This window comes from Numenius arquata, chromosome 3 (assembly GCF_964106895.1).
Source record: "Numenius arquata chromosome 3, bNumArq3.hap1.1, whole genome shotgun sequence".
In the NCBI taxonomy this organism is placed as follows: Eukaryota; Metazoa; Chordata; class Aves; order Charadriiformes; family Scolopacidae; genus Numenius; species Numenius arquata.
The window spans coordinates 18,188,249-18,201,432 of NC_133578.1; the positions used below are offsets into that span (position 1 = coordinate 18,188,249).

The 13,184-nt window shown below is 61.3% G+C and overlaps 1 protein-coding gene across 1 annotated transcript in view; it reads right to left on the reverse strand.

Annotated features, from left to right (window-relative positions):
• Positions 1-4,780: 4,780 nt before the first annotated feature.
• NHEJ1 (non-homologous end joining factor 1) overlaps positions 4,781-13,184 on the reverse strand; it is a 44,061-nt gene continuing 35,657 nt past the window's right edge. Inside the window, exons 6-8 of the mRNA XM_074145747.1 lie at positions 5,497-5,614; positions 5,145-5,248; positions 4,781-4,861 (exon numbers count right to left, since the gene is read on the reverse strand). Coding sequence (XP_074001848.1) covers positions 4,781-4,861; positions 5,145-5,248; positions 5,497-5,614 — 303 coding nt within the window. The remainder of the gene's footprint in view (positions 4,862-5,144; positions 5,249-5,496; positions 5,615-13,184) is intronic.

Below are 13,184 nucleotides of genomic sequence, written 5' to 3' on the forward strand. Positions count from 1 at the left end.
GAACAGCCCAGTGGATAGGTTGGCTCTGGCTGCAGGGCTGTGCCAACCTCAGCAGGACCAAGCAACTTGGGCAAGAGGGATGAAGGCTGAGGAGCCAGCAGTACCCATGGTCTTGGGATGCTGCTATCCAGTGACCCCAGAGGACTGTTTCCTTAGCAGGCCCTGTAGGCAAAGTGCAGAGCTGGCCAGAGGTGTCTCCATCAGGTGTTCATACTCAGTAGCCACACTTCGTCAGGTTTTTCTACTGGTTTTGGGTACCCAAAACCCAAAAACCAGTGCCCAGAACCTCTATGAAATCCTGCCACTGTGCACGATGGTGAGGCTGTCCCCTGCACATGAAGGAGCAAGAGGGTCTGGCCAGCAGCCCCAGGCTACCCCATTTCCACATCTCTTCAGCTGAGCCTTCCAGTGGAGCATCCTTAGGGCATCAGCAGCAGAGAGAGCAGAGAGAACATGTCACAGCACCACTCCCCATACCTGCCCCTCACTTCCTAGGGCTGCAGAAGGGGGAGTTCTCTGCGTATCACAGGCACAGGAAAACTGGAGCTTGGGCTAGGTCCACAGAGTCCTCCTACCAAATGACCCCAGCTCCCCACCTGCTCGTCACTGCCATGAGGGAGTGGGAAACTGCCACAAGGATCATCTAGGGTGGCACTGGGTGCAGCACATCCCCAGGCAGAAGTGCCCTATGGCTGCTGGTGACCAAACCCAGACCTCCAAATAACCTCTGCAGCCTGCCAGCATTCAGCGTGCATGTCACACGCGTCTGTCCCCCTCCCAGCAGCTCTGGGTTGACAGCAGCCTTGCCCAGCCCTCACTGGTACAACACTCATGTCCCACGGAGGCCCAGAACTGCAGAGAGGGAGCTGGGTTTGTCTGTGACAGCAGCTCCTACTCATGCAGGGGCCCTGGCATCCTGCATCAGCTCTGGCCCCAGCGAGCAGTGACAGTGTCCTGTCACTGGGTGCAGAGTCTGTCTCCTCCCCATGCAGCAGTGACCTGCTGGACTGGCCTGGCTCCTGCACGGGACATTTAACACAGGAGAATGACTCCTGCTCATTAACAGCTCTGTGCTGATGAAGAGCGGTCCCCCAGGAATGGCCCCAGCCCTGCTGCCCTGTTCTGCTGGCAGGGGTGGCTCTGCAGCTTGGGACACTGCCCCAGCTGTCAGCAACCCCTTCCAGAGGGGCTGAAGAATACTGTGGGAGCACTGCTGCCCATGGCATCGGCATTCCCAATGTCAGCCTGTGTCCCTGCCAGGCAAAGCCCACTGACACATAGGGCCAAGTGGGACAGGAGCCCCAGGCACAATAGGACAGGCAGGGCTGGGTGTGTGGGCAGGGGACGAGAGGGTCTGTCTAACCAGAGGGGTGAGGGGCAATTTCTGCTTGCGGTGGGGAAGAACTTCTGCTCGGGGAGCCAGTGGGAAGGGACACTTGCTGCCGCAGGGAGTCACAGGGAGGAATTACCTTCCAGTGGAGGGGGGGGTAGGGAGATGCATATCCATCCCTGTATCACAGCATCTCCTACAGCCCTCAGCCACTCTCAGGCACTGCCGTGACTCCTGGCCACCACACACTGCTCCTGCCTGTGTCCCGACTGTACCCAAGTCCCTCCTTCTTCCCCACCTCGGCTTTCCCCAGTATCGCATCCCCCTATTCCTGCCCCGAGCGGGAGGGCAGCATCCCGCAGACACCTCGAGGGGCTCTCAAGGCTGCCCGGGGCAGGGGGCACAGGGCTGGCCGGAGCCGGGAGCTGCGCTGGGCAAGCGGGCGAGCGGGCGGCGGAGCCGGGCCATGCAGTCTAGGTGGTGCTATTTCTCTATTTTTGCACTGGACGGGTTTGGGATTTTCCTCTCCCTATTCGCTGCCTTGGTCGTCTTCTTCTCCTCTCTCACTCTTTTTTTTTTTTTTTCTTTTCCTTTTCTAAAAATACTTGACAGCGATTGAAAGGTCCCTTTAATCGAGGCCACAGAGCCCTTATTAAGGGCACGGGTCGGGGTGCTGGGCCGTGCCCGGCATAACGGCTTCATTAAACCCTGCGAAAACTAATATTTATGGAATCAAATTTATGGAGGCCAAGGCCGAACTTGTGGCCTTTAATGTGTGTCGGGAGCTCAAATCCAGCCGGCTCCAGGGAGGAGGGGGTGGGGACAGGGAAGGAGACCCCAGCAGGACAGGATGGGACAATAAGTGGTGACACTCCCCGGAGCTGGTGGCAACCTGGGCCAGGGAGGCACCAGTGGCCCCATGCTGGAGTCTTGGGGGCTGGGGTCCCTGCAGTGGCCTGAGGGGCCTCGGCAGAGCTCTTTTTCCCACTGATGTCTTCCCTCTCCTGCTTTTATGTACCCCCTGTCTGTGCTCTGGCAGCCCCACCTTCCCTTGCCTTGGGAACAAGCAGGGTGAGCAGAGCAGGGTCTGTCCCTGCAGCAGATCTTTACCTCCAGCCCATGCCCACTGGTGTGCTCACCTGCCCCTTGGGCACAGAGCCACAGGGCTCACCTGGGGACTTACTCTGCAGTGGGACAGGGCTCTTGAGCAACACCTTTGCAGCATCCCTGGGGCTGGCACAGGCTCCCCTGAGCTGAGCACCCCAGGGAGAAGCAGAGACACAGCCCAGGTGCAGCCAGCAGCAGAGATGACATGGGGGTGCAGGTGCTGGTTTGCACCACCCACTCCGCTGTAGAGCCCACTAGCCACTGGCACAGCTGGGATGGGAATGTGTCATAGAATCATAGAATGGTTAGGGTTAGAAGGGACCTTAAAGAACATCGAGTTCCAATACCCCTGCCATGGGCAGGGACACCTCCCACTAGACCAGGTGGCTCAAAGCCCCATCTAACCTGGCCTTGAACTCTTGGAGGGATGGGGCATCCACAACTTCTCTGGGCAACCTGTGCCGGTGTTTCACCACCCTCACAGTAAAGAATTTCTTCACAATACCTAATCTAAATCTACCCTCTTTCAGTTTAAAACTGTTACCTCTTGTCCTATCACTGCACTCCCTGATAAAGAGTCTCCCCATCTCTCCTGTTGGCCCCCTTTAGGTACAGGAAGGCTGCTATAAGGTCTCCCCGGAGCCTTCTCTTCTTCAGGCTGAACAACCCCAACTCTCTCAGCCTGTCCTCATAGAAGAGGTGCTCCAGCCCTCTGATCATCTTCATAGCCCTCCTCTGGACTCGCTCCAACAGGTCCATGTCCTTCTTACGTTGGTGATCCCAGAGCTGGATGCAATACTCCAGGTGGAGTCTCACCAAAGCGGAGCAGAGGGGCAGAATCATCTCCTCAGCCTGCTGGCAACGCTGCTTTTGATGCAGCCCAGGATGCGGTTGGCTTTCTGGGCTGTGAGCACACATTGCTGGCTCATGTTGAGCTTCTCATCAACCAACCCCCTCCATGTGATTGTCCCTCAGCCCCAAAGGAGACAGATGAGCCAGATGCCCTCGCTGGGGTGATAAACTTGCCTCCTGCAGGTCCCAGCTTGCACAGGGGAGCAGCATGAACACCAGACCCTGCAGGGAGCTGGGGGACCTGGCTTGGAAAGGAGCAGCTCCTAGGCCAGGAGATGGAGCCCCCCTGGGTAGAGCAGAGGTTGCACCAGGAGACAACCTGCTGACAGAAGACACATGAAACATAAAGCTGCTAAACTGCTGCCCTGGTCCCACCCAGATGGCAGCAGGTCCCTCTCTGGGGGCAAGTGGCCATCAGGCAGACCCAAAGCTGCCAGGGTAAGATGCTGGCAGGTGGGGGAAGGCAGGATATGTAGCTACGGCTGTTGGCACAAGCTCCCCATCCCATGGCTTCCCCTTCCCACCACCCACCCTGCCCCGCGCGCTGCTCCCTCAGAGAGGAAATATAAAAAGCAACTGGTTGCTCTCACCCTGGGACTGGCCGGCCACGGCCCAGCAAAGGGCCTTTCATTCCCCTTCCACAGACACAGGGGCTGCTCCGGATGTTTTTGTTTGCCACCTGGGAGAGGAGGCAGTGTGACGGCAGCCAGCCCGGTCCTGGAGAGCAGGGCAGCCAGGGGTAGGGGTCCCTGCCCCAGGAGAGCAGCAGCAGCACTGCCTGGCTCTCTGCCTGATGCTTTAGGACCTGGCTTGGGCACAGGAGTGGGGTACCAGCCCCAAAGGATTCATGTGGGGACAAGAGTTGCAAGAGGAGAGCAGGGGTTAAAGGATGGATGGATGGATGGATGGACGGACGGACGGACGGACAGGTAGCATGTGGAGTGAGGCACAGCACAGGCTGGGAGCTGCCATCCTGCCCCATCTGCTGTCACCTCCTCACCATCCAGAGCTGTCACAAGACAGCAGGATCAGCCAGAGGGGGACCCAGCAGCACTGGCGGCTGCACCCCTGCCTGGACACTGTGGGCCCATGTGTGACAGAGCAGGAGGAGAGGGATCTCACTCAGACACAGCCCTTTATTTCAAACCCACATGAGAGCAGACAAACCCCATGGCCCTGCTGGAGTCCCTGCTGTCCCACACCCACCCGGCAGCATCCCTCCCACTCCCCCCAGGTCCAGCGCTGGCTCCATCATGGGGCAGCATGGGCAAGTTCTATACCAGGGAAGAGGCAGAAAAGAGGTTCCTGAGACACTGTTGAAGAGAGATGCCCCTTCATCCCAGCTGGAGACACCTCGGGAGGGGACCATGCCCCAGACCAGGGTCTGCCAGGAGATGCAGACAGGGAGGCAGAGAATACATGGGTGCTCTGCACTGTCTCTCTCGGATGCTGGGGAGAGTGGAAACCCTCGGGGTGGGCGGCAGTAACCTTTTAGCTGAAGAGCCCCTTTGCCTTCTTTGGCTTGGCCTTGGCCGCGGGCAGCCGGAGTTTCTGAGTTGGGGAAGAGGCTGGCTGGAATCAAAGCGGAGGCAGCGTCAGTCCCCCCCGGGGGTTCATGCAGGACAGGTGCACCTGTGCAAGCAGTGACACCCCCCACCCCTGTGGGGATGTGCAAGCTACACACATGTGCGCAACAGACCCACACACCCTCCAGCCGGGGAGGATGGGCTAGGAACTGAGCCGAGACCCTCAGCCCATCCTGGGGGGATACAGGATTGGGATGCAAGGAGGGAAAGAAGGTGCAGGCCCCATCTTGCTGTTGGTACAGAAAAGCTGTTTCTAGAGCTACACTCACTGTGGTGCTGTCACTGGAAGACACTGTTTCATCCTCCTGGAACGGAGGTGGTGGATGGGGGGGTCCTGCTGTTTCTGCAGCGGGCGCTGGATCCTCGGTGTCCTCTGGTACCAGCAGAAAGAGATGCAATGCGGGATTGAGATGAGGGAGCACGGGGCATTGCCCAAACCCACACCAGGAATGGTACCTGAGTGGGGGTGCTCAGCCCATGGGGAGAAAGCAAAGGGGGAGACTGTTGCATGGGGTGAGCTGTGCCCAGGGCCCCACCCCCCTTTCCCTGGGATGGGGGCTCAGCCACGGGGTGGTCGGGTGCTTTGGGCTCTCCCCATCCCACAGCCAGGGAGCTCCTCACCCGAGTGCTGTCGTTTCCGAGCCTGCTTGGCCTCCTGCTGCGTCACCGCCGTGTAGAGCTGCTGCAGAGCCGAGGCGAACGCCTGCCCCTCTCCTGCACCGCAGATCCGGGGCAGGTTCTGCGGGAGAGAGCAGAGCCACTGTCACCCTGCCAGGCCACCGCCTGCCAGGAGAAGGTTCCTGACAGGACACCCTGCCACGGTGCCACAGAGGGAGCTGGGCAGCAGAGAAGGGGCCGTGCATCTCTCTGCTCCCCAGCCGTGCACACACACACACACACACCTGGCTTGGCCAGCGGGCTGCCTTCCCATTCAGGCCACTGAGGCTTGAGAGTCATTCATGAAACACCGGAGATAAGATCACACAGGAAGGGCTGTGGCTTCCCTGGCAGGAGCCGTGGCTGGCAGATAAGGACAGCGAGCCTTGGGCAGGGGCAGGACCTCGGCACGAGGTGGGGACAGGGAACCTCTGCCTGCCACAACTGCCTCCAGCGATGTCTATGCAGGCAGGACAAGCCATCCCTGGTGGCCCCACTGGCAAGTGGGGACGATGCGGCAGCAAGATGAGGGATGCCCAGGTTTGCTCCCAGCCTGCCAGAGCAGTTCCCACCTCCATGCAGACATTTTTTTCTCCATTCAGGCTTGACGCAGGGAAGACCTCCATCCTCCTGCCCGCAGCCCTGGATGCCACCCTCGCCCTCCCTGCCATGACGATGTGCATGGGGGACCTTGACTGTCATGACGGAGAGGCTGTCAGGCTGGGCAAGCGCCATGCTCCACTGGGAACCTAACAGAGCACACGGCCAGAAAACAAACACGTGCAGAGAAGGGGAAAAGCATGCGTGCCCCGGAGCAGGGCTGGGGGGTGCCTGCGCAGGGATGTACAGGTCACAATGGGAATGCACAAGTACAGGTGAGTATGCGTGTGTGCACAGGGGCTGTGTCCGCAGCCGTGTGTAGATGAGCATGGCTCTGTGTGCGTGCGTGGCTGGTTGTGTGGCTGCGTGTGAGTGTGTGTGTGTGCCAAAGGTCCGTGCACTAATCTCTGCTCCGCTCCACACCCAGACAGCAGGAGAACAAAGTGTAACAGATAAGGCTGGATCCTCTCCGGGCCAGGGGAGCGGGGAGGGGATGGGGAGGCTCAGACCCACTCAAGGCCAGAGTCCAAAGCCTGGCCCCAGCTGCCCAGTGGCAGAAAGGGTGGGCTGAGCCCCCCCCCGCTGCTCCCCGCCGGACAGGGCGGGAGTGCAGGGCTGATGCCAGGATGGGTTGGATGATGTCCAAAAAGGTCTCATCCCTCCTGCTGGAGCCGTGGGCATGGAAGGCACTTTAGCTGTAGGACACGCGTGCCAGCGGGGGTCTGCTTTTTGGCCAGCTTCTGCACAGGACCTCCTGTGTCCCTGCCCACTGCCACAGGAGGGAGCGATGCTCTGGTCCCAGCGCCCTGCAAGCATCCCCAGGAGTGCTTGCCACTGGGCAAACACACCTCCCCGTGCCTCCTTGCCTGGCGTCGGAGCCCTGAGCTATGCTGGCCCATCACAAGGTCCCAGGGAGGAGGAGGGATGTTGAGCATCTCAGACACACTGGGGATGCTCTCGCCCTGGATGTCTCAGCCACGGTCCAAGGGGCCAGGGCTGCACCTGAGGTTGCAAAAGCAGCGTCCGAGGCCAGGAAGGTGACTGCACTTCAAAGGCAGGAGAGGGGCTGGCAATGGGTGGCCGACACAGCCTAGATCAAAGGCACAAGCTGGAGTCATAATTCAGAGAAAAACAAACAGCAGCTCCCAGGAAAGCCAGGAATGGTAGTGGAGTGAGCAAAGTGTACTAGATAGCACTGCGTGGGTCAATGCCCTGGGAGGGCAGGAGAGTCCCCTGCAGCCACTCGGCCCTGGGTGTCACTACCCTGCTGCCCACCCCGTCTTCCTGCCACCAAGGGATCCCTGGGGAGTGCCAGGGTGATGGGGCATGCAGTGCCCCAGGCGTAGGGTGCTGCCCACCCCCCTCTGCTCCAACCCAGCCCAGGACACGGTTTGCAATGGGCTGCAGTGCAGGACGGTTCCTGGGACATGCCCCGGGGCTGCTCAGGCTGGTCCTCTTCCCAGCATCCAAGTGAGGATCCAGGCAGGGCAGCTGCTCACCCCCAGCTGCCCGGAGCCAGCACAGCATCCCTATGGTGTCCCTGGGGATGGGGCAATGCTGTGGAGTGCCCACTGTGCCTGTAACAATCTGGTGTCCCTGAGACCTGCACACAGGCACCCGCTGGGGTGACACCCTGGGGAAGCACTGGGAGAAGAGTGCCCAGTACCGCCAGCCCCCCGGGGAGGGATGGGGATCTGGGGTGGCACAGGGGTCTTCAGGTGCAGGGCACCCACTGCCCATGTCTCTGTGAAGGGCCCAGCTTCAGCAAGCCTGAGGTGGAATCTGGGAGTCACTGCCCTTCCCGGAGGCTCGAGCCCGTGGGCTCAGAGCCATCGGGCTGCCAGAGCTGGCCTGTGCCGGGATGGGAGGGCCATGCTTCACAGCCCCGGAGAGAAATGGGTTTATAACCAGAGTTGGAAGCGTTTCCCTGCAGAGTCGTGACTCAGCAGGGAGCGAAGCATGCTGTGCCAGCCACTGGCCACCTGATGGCCCCGGAGGCTGAGAGGGACAAGGAGGTGTCCCCAGAAGGGGCTGGGTGGGGGACAAGCCCTGGGTGCCAGTGACTTTGTCCTCCCTCCTTGCCCCACTGCCCCAGCACATCCCCAAGCTGAACCCCGCCGCAGCCAACTTGTTGTCCCCACTGCGACGTCAGCTCTGGCCTCCAGTGACTTGTTTTCCTCTGATTATCCATCTCTGGGATAAACATGATGCCAGAGGTCTGGGGAGGAGCACGAGTAGAGAGCTGGCACCCGGGGGAGTGCTGGCCGGGTTGCCCCACGTGGCTCGCTGGGCAAGGGAAAGTGATGCCCGGGGAGCTGGCACAGCTCGCCCTGCGTGTTATGACTACCTGGCCACAAGGCCAAGTGGGATGCCCTGGTATCAGGAGCAACTCAAGGCTGCGGCAGCGGCACAGGAGGCTCCGCAGCACACCCTGAACTGCGATTAGCCCAGCCGGGCGGGCTGCCCAGAGAAGGGGGGCAGGTGCCTGACCTTGTGTCAGGAGCAAGCCGTGCTTGCCAGCAGCCCCGCAGCGGTGGGGGCAGCTCATGGGGAGCTGGACTGCAGCCTCGCTTGGTGCCCCCCGTCCTGAGGGACACTGCTATGGAGCTGTACCCCAGCATGGGGGGTGGCAGGGCCAGTGGGTGGGCAGGGTACCGCATCCACCTCCCAGGCATCCTGCCTTCACCCACCCAGACTCCCTTCTCAAGAGGCCATAAGAGACAGCAATTTGGATGTCCTCTTGACAGCGTGAGCGGAAGGGGCACGTCACCCAGCCCGGCACCGTGCCACCTACACAGAAGCATCACCTTCCCCTGGCCTGGGCCCGGGGGGGGGGTTTGCAGGCAGGCTGGACCGTGCTGGGCCCCCACACCAGTGCCAAGCACCAGAGTCTAAATCGGTCGTGCTCAAAGCTGGGGACTGACCCTTTCATTATCACACCAGACGTTCGAAGTGGTTACCAACATTCTTCGCTACAAACCCCACATTCCTATTTTTTAATATATTTTTAACTGGAAAACAGAGCGAACAGGGCCTGTTTGGAAATTACAGCCTGGCTGCTGTGGCTTGTATGTCAGATCTGCCCACATTCCCGTGGCCAGCCTCAGCACATGCTCCACAGGGGCACACTTAATAATTCCTGCCGGGGCTGGGAGCCAAGGGGTGTGGGCCGGGGGGGGGGCATGGCTTCCCCGGGCTCCCCCCGCCAGCGGGCTCTGCGGAAGCGGCGTGGTGGAACAGCGGCCTGGGAACGGCGCACCAGCTCTCCGGTGATGGGCATGGCTGCCACCATGCTGGCGAAGCCTGGTGATGCTGTGGCAGCCCGCGGCGGGCAGGGGAAGGGCTCCATGGCCGGGGCGTTCCTGTGCCTTGTGGCCAGGCTGCCCTCGGCACTCTTCCCTGCCTCAAGCTTTGTGCTTGCTCCTGGGAATGGGGCTGGCGTGGCTCGCTGGATGCACACTGGGCATGTCTGCCTATGGTCATGCCAGCACTGGGGTGGGATCCACCGTGGGATCCAGGTAGATGAGTACCCATCTGTGCTAGCCCTTCACGTAGCCTTTGCCAACAGCATTGGGCCAAGGGATCCCACCAGTATCTGCCTGCAGGAGGACAGAGGTGAAGGGGGTTGAACTGCTCCCTCCTGGACAGGGTCAAGGGCAGGCAGAGGGGCAGACCAAACCCATGAGATGGAGCAGTACACACCAGCCTGGTTTCCTGCCTCACCCCCCTGGTGGGGCAGTCACACTGTCCCTTGGGGCAAAGCTGCCCCAAAGCACCCCGAGCTGCCCCACACCAAACACCGATGCCCTTTCCCAGCTCCTCCAGCCCTTGGAACTGCCTGCACACGCTCACCCCAGCTTGCAGTTGGCACTGTGTATCCCAGTGGTGGACAGCTAAGGGGCCTGTCCCCGTCACCCCCTACCACGCACGCCCCTGGGGATGTGCAGCAGCAGCAGGTAGGAGAGCTGGCGGTGCTGCCAGCCCGCCCGTGGAGCAGGCAGGGGCAGGATGGCCAGGGCTTCCCAGGCAGGGAGCCAGGCTGAGCACACCTGGCAGGAAGCGGCGGTGCCGGCAGGGGAAGGCAGCCGGAGAGCTGCCGAGAGGTGAAGGGGTCACCCCGGGGAAGAGCGGGGCGGTGAGGCTGGGGCGGACGAGCATCCCAGCCCGACCCAGCCCAGCCCAGCACGGCCCGGCACTCCTCCCAGCGCCACTCCGGCCCTGCTGCGGGCAATGTTTTCCTTTCCCCCTGACTTTCGGGGCCTTTCCAGCAAGCAAATGTCAGGCGCATAAAGAGCGGCACTGTGAGCGGAAGATGGAGCGAGAATGCCTGCCCGCGTCCCTCCGTAAGTGCTGTCTCACACTTCATCAAGGCAGCCTTTGCAAGCGAGGCACACGCTTAACAACCAGCAGTCTATGCTGGCCGGCGACCGCAGCAGCCCCGCCGCTCAATACCCTTTTCTTTTCTCCTTGTGCTGTTTTCGCGGCTTGGGTTACAGCCTTTCTCGCAGACACAGAGTGGAGGGGCGCGGTGGCAGCGGGGGCTCTGCATTGTGCCACCGCCGTACTGGGGTGGATGCGAGTTCCTCCCCCCCACACCCCTCCACCATGCGGGGATGCTGGGGAGGGGGTCCTGCCCCTGCCCTGCCCACACACTGCTGCTTCCAGCTCCCAGGGATAAATCCCAGGGAAACGAGGGACAGCAGCAGCGCAGAGGTAAGACAGGAGGCTGCAGCATCTCCTTCCCAGCCACACAAGGACCAGTCCCCAGGCACAGTCTGGGGCTTGGCAGAGGGTTGGTGGGGGGCAAGGGGCCCCAGCCCCCCGTGGGCACAGCCCCTACCCCATCACACTTGGAGAGATGTCATCTCACCTCACTGCCCAGCAAGACCATTGGCCTCCAAGACCTCTAAGAGCCAACAAACTCCCTGAAAAAGAGTGGTGCCCAGCAGAGTAGCCCTTGTTACAGGTACCAGCCTTGCCTCCCCACTTGGGCGACCCTGCAAAAAGCTGGGCATGGCTGCCCAGGGACTGGGGGTGGCTGCTACTGGCACCCCCAGCTCCAGCCTGATCAATAGGCACTTGTCCTCCCATCCAGCAGCCTGTGGAGCAACAGCAGGAGAGCCTCCGGGGCAGCTGACATTGGGTGCCAGTTTGGCAAGGGACTGAGCAAGGAGGATGTCCCGAAGAGCAGCAGGTCCCAGCACGCCAGGGCTTGTGAGGACTTGATGGAAGGCAGAGCCACAGTATAATGGCACCTATGAGGACCATCTCTGCCAAACCGGCCCACCATTGACATGGGCTGCTTTCTCCAGGGGCCAGTGCAGGCAGAGGAGGGCCTGGGCAAGCCCAGGAGCAGAAGACAGGGAGACCTGGTGGCCAGGGTCCCTCCTGTCCCTCTGCAAGGAAACTGGGTGGCTCATACTGCCTTGTTGTTGTAGGGTGGCTTGGTGAATATGGACACATCACCCAGGCTTATTATTGTAGGGTTCCTCCGCAAAGCGTGCCAGCTCATGCGGGTTTATTATTGTCTGTCCAGGAAAGCTGGACACATGGCGCTGGTTTGTTATTGTAGGGTTGCTCAGGAAGGCTGGCCAGCTCATCCCGGCTTGTTATTATTGCGCAGGGCTTGCGGGGGGCTGGCCGGGAAACTTCCTGCAAAGTGGGGTGACGGAAAGGGAGCCACACCTGGTGAATCACAAGGATGCTGTGTGGCGATAAGGAACAGCAAAGGGTGGGATCCAGCACCCCGGCTCCACCCGGCAAGGACAGGCCACTCATTCATGGGCACAAACACTCACGGCTCCCCTGGGACCTGTGGGGCAGCGGGGCTGGCGGAGGCAGCAGGAGCGTGGCTCAAGGCTGGGGACTGGCACGGCAGCCTGCAGACACCCTGAGAAGCGAAATCTGGGGGTGACGAGGAGAGACACATAAGGATGCTGCACCCCGTGTGTCCCTAAACCTGGCATACAAGGGATTAGCTGAGCTAACAGGACCCAGAGCGGAAGCTGGGGCTGAGCCAGGTGGGATTAGGGGCTTTGGGGAGAATTTGGGTGCGTTCAGGACTAGGCTGAGCGGGAGGCAGTGGCCGCTCCACCCCAGCAGCTTTGCAGTTCCTCCCAAGCATGGGCGCAGCCCCTGGGGACGCTGCCCCATCGTCACCCGAAACTGCAGCAGGAAGCATTGCTGCATGGGACAGGGGGACAGCAGGGCTCTCCCCCGGGCCAGCTCAGGCGGCTCCCCAGGCACATGGCCCCGGCAGGGCTGGGTCCGACATGCCCCAGCGGCCCTGGCACCACAGCTGGCACAGCCATTGAGTCACTGTCACTTCCCCTTGCTCTGCGACAGCCCATCTTTCTCAGCCCCAGCTGCCTGTCAGTGTCCCCCAGGCAGTGCCCAGCTGTGCTGGGTGCCCAAGTGTCCCCCAGGTAGTGCCCAACTGTGCTGGTGCCTAGGTGTCCCTGGGTGCTGCCCAGATGTGCTAGTGCCCAGATGTCTCCAGGCAGTGCCCAGCTGTGCTGGTGCCCAGGTGTCCCTGGGCAATGCCCAGCTGCTCAGTGCAGATGTTGGTCCCCGGCCAGGCAGCAGGATTGAGTGTCAGGCAAGCTCTCTGTGTGCAGCAGCGGCGGCAAGAGGCCAGGCTGCCCTGCGAGCACACAGCCCCTTCATTCATGGCAAAAAATAGCCCCCCGGGGTGTGGTCCGGCCTGGAAAAGCCCCCTCCAGCCCTGGCCAGCCCATGTTTATTCAGTACGGGGGGGGGGACGCGCTGCCCTCCCCCTGCCTGCCGGCCCTGCGTGCCGTCTCCCTGCCAGAGCAGCCGCTCTTGGACACGGTTCCCTGGGTCCCCCCTGGCCAAAACACACAGGCTGGGGCTGGGGCCGGGGGGGGAGGGATGGCAAACCCCTAAAAAGCACTGGGTTTGTCTCTGGGAGGAGCAGCCCCCGGTGATGTCATGAGAGTTTGCGAGCGGCCACATGAAAGGGACTCGCTGCCCAGGAAATCCACAGGTCCATGCTCTGCCAGACAAGTCAGTGATTCTTCAGTGGGCTGGGA